The sequence below is a fragment of the Tetrao urogallus genome (assembly GCF_951394365.1).
Source record: "Tetrao urogallus genome assembly, chromosome: 7".
Taxonomy (NCBI): domain Eukaryota; kingdom Metazoa; phylum Chordata; class Aves; order Galliformes; family Phasianidae; genus Tetrao; species Tetrao urogallus.
The window spans coordinates 46,016,418-46,033,014 of NC_136820.1; the positions used below are offsets into that span (position 1 = coordinate 46,016,418).

The 16,597-nt window shown below is 41.1% G+C and overlaps 1 protein-coding gene across 1 annotated transcript in view; it reads right to left on the bottom strand.

The window, feature by feature from the left end:
* SCN5A (sodium voltage-gated channel alpha subunit 5) overlaps window positions 1-16,597 on the bottom strand; it is a gene marked incomplete at both ends in the record, with an annotated part of 163,098 nt that overhangs the window by 115,992 nt on the left and 30,509 nt on the right. The window contains one exon of the mRNA XM_079538187.1: window positions 10,800-10,863. Coding sequence (XP_079394313.1) covers window positions 10,800-10,863 — 64 coding nt within the window. The remainder of the gene's footprint in view (window positions 1-10,799; window positions 10,864-16,597) is intronic.

Here is a 16,597-nt window from a genome sequence, read left to right on the forward strand (position 1 = left end):
ACATTTGAATAAAAATTCAATGAAGTAACATTTCTTAGAAAAGAAGAAAATGCAGAAATTTGGGCTTCCCCCCCTCCCCTAAAATATGCAAAGGCACGCTGAATTCCTCTTGTATAACCATGTCCTTTATTCAGGCAACATTTTCACTAAATCTCCTCCCTCCCAGAGGCAGCATCTGCTGTCACTTTGCCACAGAGACATGAGATTTCTGCCTCAGATCTGCTGCTGCAGACGGCCTACAGTGCCTGTGACATGCTGCTGACACCGTTCAAGAGCTCTGAGAAATAGATGCTCTGGGTTCCAGAGAAGAAAACCCTTTCTGCTTGCATGCACTAAAACATCATGCCCAGGCAGGACATGAAAATTCTTGTTAAGGCTCTTTCCCTTTGCAATGAAAATAAATTCATTGACACGCTCTGCTTGCCTGGAAACTGAGTTATTATTTACAGAGGTGGACAAACTTTCACGGAATCACAGAATTGTTTGAGTTGGAAGGGATCCTTAAAGGCCATCTGGTCCAACTCCCTGCAATGAACAAGGGCACCATCAGATGTCAGAGACCCATCCAGCCTGACCTTGAGTGTCTCCTTCCTTAGTCCTGCATGAAAAGCTGATATCAAGAAGATCCAGTGATCTGCTCTCACTGCTCTTATTTTAATATTACTACTAATAGCCAAAACATCGGAGTGCAGCTCTGAGAAACTCAATAGGTGATTTCTTTAATGGTGAACCCAAGCATAGGTTGGGCAGCAGGCTGGAAATTAATTTTCAGTGAGGATAATTTGGTCACATCTTAAGCAAAATAGAAATGTTGTCATTAATTTCCTGAGAGAATTTCTGGTTAATCTCCTCAGACTTTCCCATTTCTGATGAGAGATCTGTGCCTAAAAAGAAGGGAATACTGAGAGTATTACATGTTTATTCATGGCATGCAAAGCTCTCATCACCATGAGATCAGAGGTTGCAAAGCCACTGTCAGGTTTACTGCCAATGTTTCTGATTGGGAAAACTTCATTTTGAAGAAGAAGGCTATTTGTTGAAATTGCTTGAAAAACCTAAGAAATGGATATGCAATTCTTCTGACTATGAAAGTGAGCAACATCTCCTCAGACTAATTTTTTATATAACTTTTTTATAACACTGTTACCGTCTTTCCATGTTTTGTTCTACTTTTATGTATCTCAAAAGTAATTTCCACGAAGCAATAGATTGCTAGAGCAAAAAGATGAGTGTGGTTTCATAGTGGGTGTACACAGAACTCTAATACAAGGGCTTCTCTGATAGCAATGCCTTCTATTTTATGATGATGGCCCACAACATCAGAGGTAGATACTGGTATAGCCAGTAGAAGTTGAACCTTCCCGACAGTATTCCTGGGTGGTGCATCTCAGCAGTGGCAACACTGACCACATTCCAGACAGTGAAGCACAGTTATCACACCAGGAAATTAAGAGCATCTCAATCAGCACAATGGATTATGACCAGGGAATGTATATCAAGCTGAATATTGGCCTCAATGAGCTGGAAACGATGATGGCAACATTGGAATATTGCAAAGTTTGCAGCAAGTGGGTCCCTTGAATGCTAACACAAGAACAGAAAGAACACCATATGCAGGTTTGTTAGGACCTGCTGAGTCAATATGAGGCTGAAGGTGATGGTTTGCTGGATAGCAATCATTACTGGTGACATAATATCACCACCATGAGACAGAGTCAAAATGGCAGTTCATGGAGTGGCAACATGAATTTCCATTGAAGGTAAAGTTCAAGATGCAGCCCTTGGGGTAAAGCGATGTGCACTGTCTTTTGGGATGGAAAAGGGGCGATCCTACTGGCTTTCCTGGAACTTGAACAAACCATCAACTCTGACCATGATGATTGTTGACTAAGCCGAAGGCTCAAACTTCCAAAGTCAGGCCAGAGAAGAAGACAATCTTTCTCTGGCAACATGATAACACCAGGCCCCAGGCCAGTTTGAAGACCGTGGAGCATATTGCTAGCCTTGGCTGAACTTGTCCTGCTACACTCACCATATAATCTGGTTTTGGTGCCTTCTGATTTCCATCAGTCCAGGCTAATGAAAGATGGACTGTATGAGCAACATTTTCCTAGCAACTATGTCATCACAGCAGCTGTGAAACAGTGTCACCTCCATTGGTGCACATTTTTATGAGCATGGCATGCAGTTCATCACTGCTGAAAATGCATAGTGAATGGCAGTGACTATGTTAAAAAATAGTATTTTGTAGCTGAGAGTTTTTTTCTATCAAACAGCTTTATTGTGCTCTTTGTATCTGTTGTCATTTCTGTGGACATAAATAGGAGGCACTGCTTTCAGAGAAACCTATATAATATACACAGGTGTACGATGAGCTACCTTCAGCACAGAAAACCTGAACTCTAGCTCAAAGAATGCTATTAACATTAGCTCACATCCCTCTTAACAGAGGCTAGATGCTCGAGACAAAAAGCTCTTATATATCAGCTCCTTACACTTCCTCATCCTCTTTTGTAGCCTACAGAAGTGATAGCCTGTGGATTGTGGGTGCTCTGAAAAACTCTGAGAGGGAAAGGAAATGCTGCTTCCCAGAAAAATACTCAACAGAACCTTAGGTGGAAGGCTTTCACATGAGAGTATTATTCTGCAACTGACACCATTTCCTCTGAGGATTTTTGTAAGGAGCCTCAAGATTTTGCTGAAGTGTCTTAGCTGTATAATAGTCATCCCCTCCAGATTTTTTTTTTTTTCCAAGCTCTTTAGCTTCTTTTACCTCAGGGAAGCATTACAGAGGATTGCACTCTCCTCTGATTCACAAGGATGGGCAGCAACAACAAAATACATAAATACAACATCCTGCACAGGAGCCTCCTAGGATACTGTTCAATTAATCACAGTAAAAATTAGAGTCATTGATTTGGAAAAGTTAAAAGCATCAGTCTACCTACCCATCCATCAGGCTGTAATCACCACTGTAAGCTGGCAGTAGCACAGGAAATTAAAGAATAAAAGAAACAGCTTTGTTTTAAATAACACAGATTGGGAATGCCAGATAGTTGTAGCTGTGGGGCATAATTACAAAATGTTCTGGCTCAAGAGTTTAATCTCAGCAAGCCAAGGAACCTGCTGATTCAGACTGCAGTGGCCAATAAGGTTGTGCAATAAAAGATTTGTAAAACAACCACGTGCTGGGTTGTAACATTCAGACCCTGCAGATACGGGGAGTGTTGTCCATGTGTTGCCAGGAGTTAGCAACAAACCACTGCTCAAGTCACGCACATCAGCAGCACAGTCAGGTCTGCCCCTTTATCTGGAGTAGGTTGCAAAAGCTCACTATGGTCTGCCACACTTAATTGCTTACAAAAGAAGCAACAGTGTGCATTCCACAGACACGCATCAAAATGGAATAAATAAAACCATAAAAATAAACAAATAAACAAGGAATGTATGATGTTAATGGCTCCTAAGTGGCCCTGCTTCAGTCACAACTTAAGCCTAAGAATGCAGAAAACAAGCTGAAAGGTTTACAGCTGATATCTTGGACACGTCTAATACCAGTAGGGTGCCTGGTCATCATGATGGGGTTTCAACCAAAGATAGTATTCACACTGTTCCAAGATGGGTTTTTTTAGACTTTATGTTACGACAGGGAAAGCAAACTATCATTTATTCTCAACCACGCCAGTGGTCAGACACTGGATCTTCTGCCCAACCCATCAATCAAAATGGAGGGTAATAATTCATCACCAAAAACACAATGACAAATGACTGCTTTATGAAGATGGTAGCCCACAGTTGGTCTTCTCTCATGTGGTTGATGAGCTTATTAAAGCTTTGACTAAGAGGCAATAATACCTATCCTTAAGAATTGAGAGGATTTGGATTTAATTCCTACTACTGCTGTCTAACCAGCAATACGGTCTTCCAGATTCACAACTGGTCCCTAGGAGTGGGGGACTGTTAATTTTGCCCTTAAGGCTGTATAATACATATAATTATTCCCTACGTTTCCTGCAGCATCCCTCAGGTGACATTCTTGCTTACTGCTATTTCTTATACTCAAGTATAATATATACATCCTAATTCTGACATCACTGTAACCAATAAAGAGTAAATGGAAAAGTCCACATGATCCACATCAGAATCTAGTTAAAGTCATGGAAAATGCACTGCACAACCAGAAGGTTTGTAACAAGTTCATTAATACTGCTTACTAAACTGAGGTGTAATTAGGGTATTAGCTTTGGCAGTCTAAACGATGCATTTCATTCTTCATAAAATATTCTCACCTTGGCAGCAGTAGAAGAAATCACATTTGGGAACTTTATCCTTTCTTCAGTGCAGCAAAATTTCCAGCCTTTTCAGCCAGCTATACCCAATCAGACTGAACTGGATGAGCATTACAAGGGCACTGGTCCCAACAGGCACACACCAGAGCTCATTCATTGGGATGGATCCATTCATGCAGCAAACCAGACACACACTGCCAGACTGCAGCCTACCTGACAAAGTTCCTTATGCAGAGGTCACCTACAGACAGCTATTTGTTGCCACCTTCCCCATTCTTGTCTCTGCCCAGGGGTACATACAGTGAAGGCACTGTGTGAGCATCATCTTCACCCCAAACCATTCATGGTTTGTGACTCTGAAATGCAAACCCTCTGTGGCAAGGGAGATTTTCTCACTGCATTTTTTCAGCAGCCAATAAAACACAGCCTGAACCTGGGACCTTAAGACAGCAAATAATTATAATAATAACAATAATAATAACACAGGTTTACTTAAATTCAGGCAACTGTGAGCTGCAGCAGACCTCATTGCCAGCAACAGAAGAAAAGAACCAACTGGGTGCACTATTCTCTGCTGCAGTTCCTCAATTTCCAGCACAGCTAGGGTTGTGTTGCTGGGTACATTTGCTTGTACTGGGGGACTGAGAGCTATGGAAGATCAGGCTGTTGGATGTGTTATTCTGGCAGACACGTATGCTGTTCCAGGCTCCAAGGCTGAGCAAGAGCTGCAGCACTGGTTTATGCAAGACAAGGTAGAGCTGGGGGAAGTAAAGGAAGCATCAGATAGCAGCAGTGCTCCTTGGTATGGTGTGTATTTCTTCTCCACCCTTCAGGGTTGTGATAAGCCTCCGCAAGGGGCTTTAAATCACCCCATGGAGGATGCATAAAGGCAAAGGAATGTTATTACAGCTCAGAGAGATCAAAGCACTGCACCACTGTACATGCTGTAATGGGGATGCTGACAGCATGCTGGCGTGGAGAACCTACCATAACAGTATTGCAGTATTCATGCTGAATGTGAAAACAGGCATCTAATACAACTTTATGCGTTGGCATTAATTACCTTAGTAAAATGCCACAACACAAAAGGAAACAAAGTTTTATTCCAGTGACTCTTTAGAAACATTTAGGACTTGCCTAAAAACTTTGAGAATTACGCTACATGGTGCTGCCTACATCCCTAACATGCAGTCAGCTCAGTGACAGCAAAACTTACCAAACCACGTAGAATTTTGCCCGACTCTGTACATTATTTTAATGCATCCTGTTAAGAAAAATCAAGGTCATAGAGAGGATAAAGGTAGCTAAAGTTTCTATAGCAACAGTTACTAGGATGCGGTTGCCAAAGGTGCTTTCTTGTTACATCCTGAAGTAGCTGTACTGGCTGCTTTTCCTTCCTGTTTACTACTCTTTTTGGTAATATCGGTACAGACATGATGCAAATGTGCTTTCTTTGTCAGCATGATCTCGCAGACTGTTCCTGCCCATGAGCTGAATATACAGGACATATCATGTGAAAGGGAACAACAACAACAACAAAAAAGCAGTCTGACCTTGAGGGGACACAATTGGCTTAAAACATGCACACTGTTCTGAAAAAAAAAACCAAAAACTAACAGCTGCATATTGTAGTTGCAAGTGGAAAAGAAAAGAAGTGAAAAGAACAAAGATGAGTTTCTCTTTTTCCTCTTGCTGACTTTGCATACTGCATACTGCCCATTTCTCATTCTCCTAATAGACAAATCTCACTGTTCCTATTGCTCATCCAAACCTGTAGGTGACAGAACAGCAGTCTAAGCTGGAGAAATGTCTCTGTGAAATTACAACAGCACAAAAGTGGAACTGCTTTGGAGCTGAAATGTATGTTCCCTTTTCATGGACTGATAATCCCAAGCTGAGGCACCCCGTAAGTCCTTGTCCTGTGGGGAAGCACAGGGCTCCGAGGTACTGAATATCTCATTAAAATGAATGGTTAATAGTCACTGAGAAGGAACATGCTGTAATTGCACGGGTGGCACAATGCAGGATGGTGCACCATGCCACATAAAGCTCCCTGCAGCTCATCCCTAGGAGATCTGGTCTGGTGATCACAGCAGGAGATGCCTAGTAGAGATGCAGTTGAGCATCAACTCAAGCAGAATGCCAACACTGGGGCTGAACATGCGATCAGGACTGCATTTCCTCAAGCCAGCAGCACTCTCAAGAGTCTTCTTGGCCTTTTTGCTTAGCACTGATCACGTGCCATCACCTGGAGCCAGGCACAAAGCATGCCAAATGGGTCCTTGAGCATACTCTAAAGCTATTTTGCCATTGGCATCATCTCATTAATGGATATGTGGCACGTTTGACCTCACTTTTAAAAGATGAGTTTGGTGCCTCCTAAAGGTGTGGGATGCTTGCACCGGCCATGTGTGGTGTCTGTTGCTCCAATGAGGCAACTCAGTCACCTGCAGTCCTTGCACATCAGAGTCCACTTACTGGTAACAGATTTCATGAAGGTTAAAGCAGCTTTCACGTTCTGATCCTAGCAGAAATCTTCCAAGTGTTTGATCGCTGTACCAGATCTTTACTGGACCTCCTCAGGGCTTAGAACAAGGTTTCAAAGATAGACGAGATACTAGTCTGGGAATTAAACTGAAAGGCAGATTTATAGAGGAATTTGCAATCCCTTTGAAAATCAGAGTGGTAGAGCTTTCTCCATTTACTTTAACCAAATCAAATCAAAGAAGCTGAAATTGCAGAGAACTAACTTGAATAAATCCCAGTGCACCCACATCTAAAAGAACAACGAAATCTGACCCAAAATACATCGAGAAACATAAATAATTCTGCAAGTACCCTACACTTTCTTTTTTATTATTATTATTAAAAGAGCCTTGCTGCCAGCGCTGCTTCCCATGTCTGACCAATCTGTGACACACATCTCAGAGCAGAGGATTTTTCCATTAACGCAGCGCTCTGAATGTGCTTGTTGTTAAACACCAAGTACGCGTCAGTAGTGTTCTCTTTGAGCCAAAGAACATCTTTGATCACAATCATTTCCTCTCGACTCCAACCATTAATTCTTGTTTCCACTGGATCCTCCATTTCTCTTAAGTACACAGTACATTCTAGCAGTGCATCTTGAGAAAAAAAAAAAAAAAAAAGCAGCAGCTGGATAAACAAAACAAAAACACCACAAATTTTCCACTTGATTCAATGAAGAAAAATCAATTTTCAGGCTTCCTGAATCAAGTTTCTGAGGCATCACATGGGAAATCCCTCACCCACAGACATATTGTTCCTTGTCCCAACAAGAAACATGTCTTCTCCCCCACACTCCTACCATATCTCTGCAATGTCATTTTTAATGCAACTCCTCAAAGTTGCTTGAGTGTATGTAAAACAATAAACAAGCGCTTTTTCTTCCATCTGCCAGGTAATGTACTGGAGACATGTTTGCTGCTGCTGAGTGACATCCATCTATTCAAATCCCTTCTGAACCAGAATCAATATTAGCTAGATCCATTACCTCCTGTTTTATTGGCAGTTTGGGTACTTGTTCAGAAAACAGTCCCTCCTAGTAATGTAATAAAGCCCCCACCTTTGAGATAATTAGGTTGTCTGTGATACAGCATCCACTGATGATCATTTCCCTGCTGATTTTGGCCTGCTGGTACAGCTCAGGTTGCAGTCGCCATCACTAAACACTGTTACATCAGACCATCTGAGTCTCACTGCCAAATAATTGCCAAATTTAGATTTTATTTTTTTTTTTCACTATTCTGTAATAACAGCAAGCAGCCAAACCTCAAAGTGTCATTAACATGCTTTTAAAAATGCACTAAAATGGTTTTGTCAATTATCGTGAGATTTAATATCCCAGCCACAACACAGATATCCCTCACTGTAACAACAAATCCCTCCAGGAGTGCACACATGATACCACCATTCCCAGCATTTCCTCTGGATCCTCAGCATAACCCAGAGGCTAATAATTTCAAGCTCTTTCAGAGCAGGGGCAGAAGCAAGCTCCAAAAATGCTATGAACATTCAAACATGGCCTTGCCAACTGTCCTTCCCCCATTAATTTCATTGCTAATAGATGGGAGGACTATGATCTGATGCATCCATTTACTCTTCACTTACCTCCCCTGATCTTTTGCTACTGAGCTCACTTCACTGCTCTTGGCTTTAACCACTGATGGATAAAGAGAAAGTCCTGCTTTGTTACCTTGTCAGCCTTTAAATAACAGTCTTGTTACCTAACAGATAAGAATACATGACTTTGCAAGTCCCCTGAGGCATTAGGATCATGCCTAATTATCCCTATGTCTTTAAATAATAGAAGTGGATGACTGATGGGAAATCTGTGTAAGGTATTGAAGGTGAGACAACATTTACTAGTTCTGAACTGAAAAACAGTAGGAGTATATATTCCCATTATTAATCATTTAAAATCAAACCATACCCAGTGGTACTAAATACTTCACTGAAAGAGCAAGGGATGAAGAAAGCTGATGCACAAAGGGAGAGTGGGTTTCTCATTAACAGCACAAATACCAATTGCTTTGATATATTCAAAGAAAAAAGCACTAGGACTCTAAGGGTGACATTTTCCTCTTCTCATTACACAGAAGCTAGAAGTTCTCCTCTGGCAGTTTCAGGCCATGTCTCTTGTGGTCACAGTGTCTCCATGGGAGCTTGCTCCAATCATGATTTTTTTGCTGACACAGTGCAATTTACTGACTCTCCAGAGTAGCTGATTTTGCTAATATACCTTTCTAGAATGCAAACCCCAAATCCATACAGCCTACTAATATAAAGCTATTCCACAGGTATTGGATCTGTGCTTAACTTCCCACCATTTGGACTATTCCAGAGCTGTAGGCCCCAACCTGCTCCTCACAAACTACCTATAATCTAATCAAACCTTTCAAAACTATTCAAGAGCTTAGCAAGCTGTCACAGCCACAGATCAAGTCAACAGTGAGAATAATGTGTAATATTTCATGATGTGCAAAATTTTGCTGCTGTGCTGAATATTCCTTGCTCAGTGGTACTACCTATTGCCTAGGAAAGGCAGTCCTAAGCCAATCCACCAGTGCAGATAGACTGCCAAATTATGGGATTCCTGGGAACTATCCCAAAAGTCTTGGAGCCAACCTGAGCCTGGATACACGCAGTGTATTACAATCAAAAAAATGCTTAATTAATGAATGCTGACATTGTACCTTCCTTGGAACAAAGAGGAAAGCATGGCGCTCTGCCCAAGGAGTTTACAGCCTAAGTTATACTGGCAATGCAGATCAGACACACAAGAATGCAGAGGGAAGGCTGACACTTCATCTTAACCTTTGTTTTTCATAAATACAGGTGTAACAGTGGCAGCAGAAAGCAGTTTCTATTTAGGACCTCCCATGGCTTTTTTCACCCTCCTGACTACAAGCAAGTTTACATTACATCTTTCCACAGAATCACAGAATTGTAAGGGTTGGAAGGGACCTCCAGAGATCATGGAGTCCAACCCCTCTGCCAAAGCAGGTTCCCTACTGTCTGTCTATACACGTATACCTCTTTTTACATCAAGTTCTTTATAATTTAAATCCTAATTTTTGTCAGTAGAACATTTAGTTCTACCAACTCAGAACATCCTCCTCCAAAAGTAGATCCTCTCTCCTACTCCCCTCACTTGATCATCCACCTCCTTGGTTCAAATATCAAATATCTATCATATTCAGATCAAAAGTTCATCCATCTCACCATGCTAAGGTCTCTATTCTTTGACCTACAACTCTGAACATCCTACAGTCTTTGCATGGCTTATAATTTCCTTTTCCATTCCTGTCAAGGTCACAAGAACCTTTCACATAAAATAACACACCCAAAGTGCTTAGACCCTGAGGATGGGACGCAGAAGGAAAAGTCAGCATTCACAGGTAGTAGGGGTATGGACAAAGTCCTTAGTGCAGAATAAATTAGTATACCATGGGAACTGATCTCCTTGCTGCACAGACTATAAGAAAATGAAACACACGCAGACTGTAAACATATCACATACGAGTGTAGATCACACATTAAAGCTGAGTACCTTCCCACCTCCAAAGCATTCTATTTTTGGAACTAGCATTTTTGGATTTGTTTATCATCCTCTGCCAAAAGCTAGGAATTCATCATCACAAGATCCCTCTAGGTTTTCTTTTTCCATTCATTTCTCATTCATTCCCTTTGAAACACTCCCCATTCAGCCAATGTTACTTAATTTTCACTTTTTTTTTTTTAATGGAGGAGTTTAAATACATTGAAAAAGAACTAACGATTTTAGACCTAAATAAGTGACACACACAAACTTCTCCTCCCTGCAGTTCAGAAAATTGCATTACTATGCGCAATATTGTCATTATCCTCTCTCCTGTAACTACTGACACAAAGAACTTGAAATATCACGCTGGTGAAAAGTGGACAGAACTGAAATAAATGTAACAACAACAACATAAAGAACAGAAGTGAAGATATTTTTAAATCACTTACCCAGCATCAGTGCTATTTCCACACAGTAACACATCTTCTGTACCATTCTTTATAAAGTAGTTTACTGCAAGAGAATTAAAGGAACAGCTTTTTAACTAGTACATTCTGGGAATGATAGCAGTCCCAAATGTTATTCATCAACCAACGTATTCATTCAGGACTGTAAAAGAGATATGAAAGGCATGGCTTTATTTGTTTGGCTAATTTCAGCCAAAGGAAATATAAAAACAAAGACTTATTTTCAAAGCTTTTTAAACACTTGCTGTTTATATTCCAACGTGACCAGTGCAATAGGGTGGCAGTAGGGCTGTGGGCTTTGTTTGAAGGAAACATCATCTAGCCGTGTCCCTGGCTGCTGTAGGACAATGTTATTGAAGTCAGGATAGCAGTGTCCAATGAAAGTAATCCATAAGTTTGTCCCTTTGGACTAGACACTGATGAGATAGTTATTAACTGAAACTCATGATAGGTTAAAAATGCAACCAAGTCAAGATCTAATAATACAAGCAAAACATCCCATTCCCCCAATCTGGTGAGTTCTACTCAACAGAGAAAATGCGCAGTATGAAGCAAAAGAAAAAGGAAAAATGCTTGTTGTTAAAGATCAAACAAATAAAGAAATATTCATAAAGACAAATATTTATCAACACAGTCATCTTAATGTCAATGGAGAGAGACAGAAACATCTCGAGGGAGACTCAGAGGAGCACACTAAATTTAAATGCTCAGGATCGTTCCCTGGTTGACTATCAATGAGGCTTAAGGAAATTAGCAGCCCCAGGCTAACGAGAGCCTTTGTGTACATACTCCATCTTCTATCTCCAGCCAGCAAAGCAGTCTAAAATTCAGAGAAACAGAACAGGAAGCCACCTCCTCAAAAGGATAACCAGAAATGGGTTTTGAAGAGATGTTCTAAGGAGCATCGCTTGAACCCGAATGGCAGCATTGAGGAAAGGATAAAAGCATTGATATAGAAACATCATAAATGCAAAACAGAAGACAACAGTTGATGCAGGGCAGATGTATTAGTGTACTTTGTTTTAGCAGAGAATACGGATCCCCTGTTGACTTAAGACATGTTTTCAGCCCTACACAACAAGTGTTTACGAGTCGAGGATCTCTGCAGGTGTTAGTCTGGAGAGGTTCTCCATTCTAGGCTAACACCCTGTTGTGAAATGCTATAAAAATCAAGAGCGACAGCTTATCCAGGCAGGCTATGCAAAGAATGCCACTGAACAGATGTGCTGTGGCTTTCTCAGTAAGCTGCGAGCAGTGGAAAAGCCCTACCCTGCTGCATGCCAAGAAGGAATTACTGTCCATGAGCTTTATGGTTTGTGAGGGCACGTGATGGTGTTCAGAAGTCATCACTGCATACACCCTGCTCAGACTGCATGCTTTTCTGCTTTGCTGTATGTTTGGCATTTCTACAGAAATATCTTGACTATCAGCAACACCACTGAGTTCAGCATGGTAAAGGATCTGTGAAAAGCCACCAGAAAAGCGGGAAGGATGTGGAGACTTACATATTGTTTCACTCTGCACTTCTGCTGCTGAAACAATTCTGTTTTTCCCAGGACAGATGGTATCTTATTTGGGACACATGCAGTTGGTGACACAAACACTCTGTGAGTCAGGGGAAACATGGCACAACCACAGAATGAGAGACAAACAACCACAGAAGTTCTGCACCTTGCTAATAAGTGGTGTTGCTACATGGGGTACCCCAAACTTTGCAAGCATGCAGAGCTCTCTGGGAATTGCAACATTTCATATTGCGAACACTAAGACCAGGAGGACACTATACTTGGAAAATTGAAGCAACATGTTGGATATTAGGAAAAATTTCTTCTCAGAAAGAGTGGTGATGTGCTGGCAGAGGCTGCCCAGGGAGGTGGCGGAGTCACCATCCCTGGAGGTGTTCAAGAAAAATGGAGATGTAGCAGTGAGGAATGTGATCAATGGGTATGGGGGGATGGTTGGGGTTGGACTGGGTGATCTTAGTGGTCTCTTCCAACTTTAATGATTCTATGAACACTTCCTGCTCATCTGAACCAGAAGATGCAAACAGCGCCAGAGCACAGAATAAGAAGTAAAAATGTGTAAGCAAACAAGGCATTTAAAATCTCAAGATACAAAATCCTGTTGTCTGTTGTTGACAAACATTTACACTCCTAAAATCAGCAGTGCAGTGAGTGCTACGCAAAGCATGCTGAGGAATTGGTATGCAGACACTGCTGGGAGAGGGATCTTCGCCACAGGATCTGCAACTGCGCAGTGGAGCACCACCTCTGTGTGCCAAACTTCAGCGTGAAGAAGAGCTGAATTACTGATTCCCCACTGATAAATGAAGGGGGGATTAGAGCATTATGCCTGAGGAGACAAATTGCTGTATTATCAAAAATGCACACAACAATCAATTTGTCATTCAAAGCAAGTTGGTTTGGATTTCGACCAAACATGCCAGGCAATCAGAGCTCTTTAAGGAGGAAGCAGTCATTGCTCTTGCTCTTAAGAACAAACCACTTTGGTATCATATTAGCCCACGGCCTAAGCTTTCTATCACTTAACTCTAACATGAACAAAGGATATAAAACTTTTTCATTTGCAGTAGGAGCTTATCTATGAAATGTAGACTGTCCCAACTGATAAACACTTTATGAGAATAAGACTTTGTCACTGTCTTGGAAGATTCTCATTGATTTTCGTTACAGTTTGTCAGCTTTTTCACTGAAAAACTTCTACATGTCAATAGAAACAAAATATGAAAACAAAACTGACTGTACTGTATATTTTTTTTAATGTCTTAAGTAAAATCAAGCCAAAACAAGTCATATTTTCACACATGCTTATATGTAAATAATCTAGACCCAACATGCTTTTTTTTTTTTTCCTCCAAAATAAAGTGTATTTTATCTTTTTCCTTCCAGCTTCACTAAAAACTTAGCGTTAGAGTTATGGAGTATGTGAATTCTTTTTGGAACTTTCCAACAGGAATTTTCAGAGTAAAATAACTACCTGATCTACTCAATTATAAAAATAATAAAGTCAGATGATCAGAAAACACTCCCTGAGTATTTGTTTCTGCTTGGCCACACATTATTTATTTGACTGTTGCCAGGTAAACATCTATTTTTAAATAACACAAAACATTTTCTGTCAGCATTTGGAAGTTAGAAATTCAACAGAAACATGTCTCCTAACAACCAGATGCTGTCTTCTCTAAAACATATGTACATTTGTATCAACTCTAAGCCTGATAAAAACATACTAAGATGCCATATCCCCCTGCACCTGATGCAGCATTACTCGTGCTAGGTTGGTTTCTCTGCCAATAGATAGGTGCAATACAAACCCTTGCACTGGTGTCATCTTTCCTGGATTGTATTTTAGAAGTGCTGAGCACAATAAATCAAAGCTACAGAAGCGAGTGCTCTGAAGCAGCTTATTACCTTCTAGTTTCGTCTGCATACAAAGGAGAGTGAGATACAGGTCATCGCTTCAGCCAAAGTGGCTCAAGCACCATGAATCTGGCACAGGCAGATCCCTGTGCTATGTACTGGGGGAAGGAAGCTCATAACCTCACTGCAATGAGCGGTTGTGCCAGTTAGAGGGAAGGGAGTAGGAGTTTACCTCCATACTAGGGATCGTCTCTCTTGGCATTGACATCATCTAACATTAATGTACTTGTTGCACCAAAAAGTAAACATTAGTCTATTTTCACTCAGAGGGAGGTGATGCACTGGAACAGGTTGCCCAAGGAGGCTGTGGATGCCCCATCCCTGCAGGCATTCAAGGCCAGGCTGGATGTGGCTCTGGGCAGCCTGGTCTGCTGGTTGGCGACCCTGCACACAGCAGGAGGTTGAAAATAGATGAGCATCGTGGTCCTTTTCAACCCTGGCCATTCTATGACTATGATTCCATTCCCTGTTTTGAGGAAAGGATCGATAACAGTTACACTGATAACAAATAGTGCACAGCACATTATTATTATGGACTACTAACAGTTGTCTTCAGATGTGACATTAGGCCCAGAGAGCAGAGCACTCTGACTGTGGAGTGGGGAAGGTCTGCTCTTCCCCATCACGAACAAAGGGACCTAATAATAAATGCAGCCAAAGCAACAATGTCTGTGAATCCAGCCCTGTGAATCCAGCTATGAATCTGCTACACTTGTACCTACCTAAAGCAATATAAATTTCTCCAGCATCCTCAAAGCTACTGACTTTCCAAGGATGCCAAGAAGCTTGGTCGGAGTCCTAACAATACACATCAGTGGTTCCTTAAAGCTTAAACTCACAACAGAATTTGTAAATTGATTGTAAATAGTGAGTAAATAGACAAAATCCTCTAGGTTTCCTGTGTTTTCTTCCCAAAGTTCTCATACATCTCATCTTTTCTACTATTTTATTCTACACTTCACATTTCTACATTGGACCCTTCCACACCTGGAAGTTCTAAATATTCACACTGCCTCCCATTGTCAGAAAAAAGAAAAAAGAAAAAAAAAAAAAAAAAAAAAGGCAAATTTTCTGTCAACTTCCTCAACAAGATAAGAAGTTAATTAATTCTAATTAAAATTATGCTCCATACCTATATCGCACCACTGAGCAGAAAGCTGCAGGGTAGAAATCTCTCCTCATTTCCGTGTAAAAGGATGAAGAAAGTTTCCAGTTGAGAAAAATTAGGAAGTTCAGCTTAGAAAACATGGTTCCCAAATCCACATTGTGTTCCTTACCTAGCAACCCAGCCGAAACAATATCTTGATTTGTCTTATCTCTAAGTCATCACAATTTAAATATATATATATATATATATATATATATATATATATATATATATATATATATATATAACGGTATTTGAATGCTGCTCTTTACGTGAGTGTAATTATATATATATATTATCACACTTGCGTAAAGAGCAGCGTTCAAATATCATTAGTCACTGCCCAGAGTGGAGTCCTCTGGCTGACTTTCTAACAAAAACGTTAGAGAGGTGTCTGTTATCTTGGACTATTTATTGCAGCCATACGGGTGCACGTTGGTTGGAGATTTTCCCTCCATGCTACGGCAAGCACGGAGCACTGACAGCCAACAAATAACCAGATCCAAATTTAAAATGCAACTCAGAAAGCCCCATCACCTTGCAGTTGTGATGTGTGACACAGAAACAAAATAGACAACACCCCTTCCTCACCCTTTCGCCCACCGGCACAAACACGCTGTACCTCCTGGCAATATGTAATAATTAAAATGAATCCTTGCTGCACTTGCTGTGTGCACACTGTGTCACTCACAGTGAAATCTCTAATAAATGAAATTGAGTTTGAAGATGAAAAACATGCCTCTCAAAAAAGCGATGGAACAGGCTGTATTAAGGGTATTATTAGGGAAGAATGCTTGGGAATAAATGGCACTGCCAGTTAGTTCTTCCCTGCTAAAAGGGGTTGCAAATAATTATAATAATGAAGTACTCTCTTGTTGCTCACCCCACGACAGGGGATCTGGTTCTCTTCCCCTCTTCCCTGGCATTTACTGTTGTCAGTGCCTCTGTTGGGTTTCAGAATCATGGAACAGGTTGGAAGAAACCCTAAAGATCATCATTTTACAACCTCCTGAAGCTTTCATAGAATCATAGAATGGCCTGGGTTGAAAAGGACCACAATGCTCATCCAGTTCCAACCCCCTGCTCTGTGCAGGGTTGCCAACCAGCAGACCAGGCTGCCCAGAGCCACATCCAGCCTGGCCCTGAATGCCTTCAAGGATGAGGCATCCACAGCCTCGTTGGGCAACCTGTTC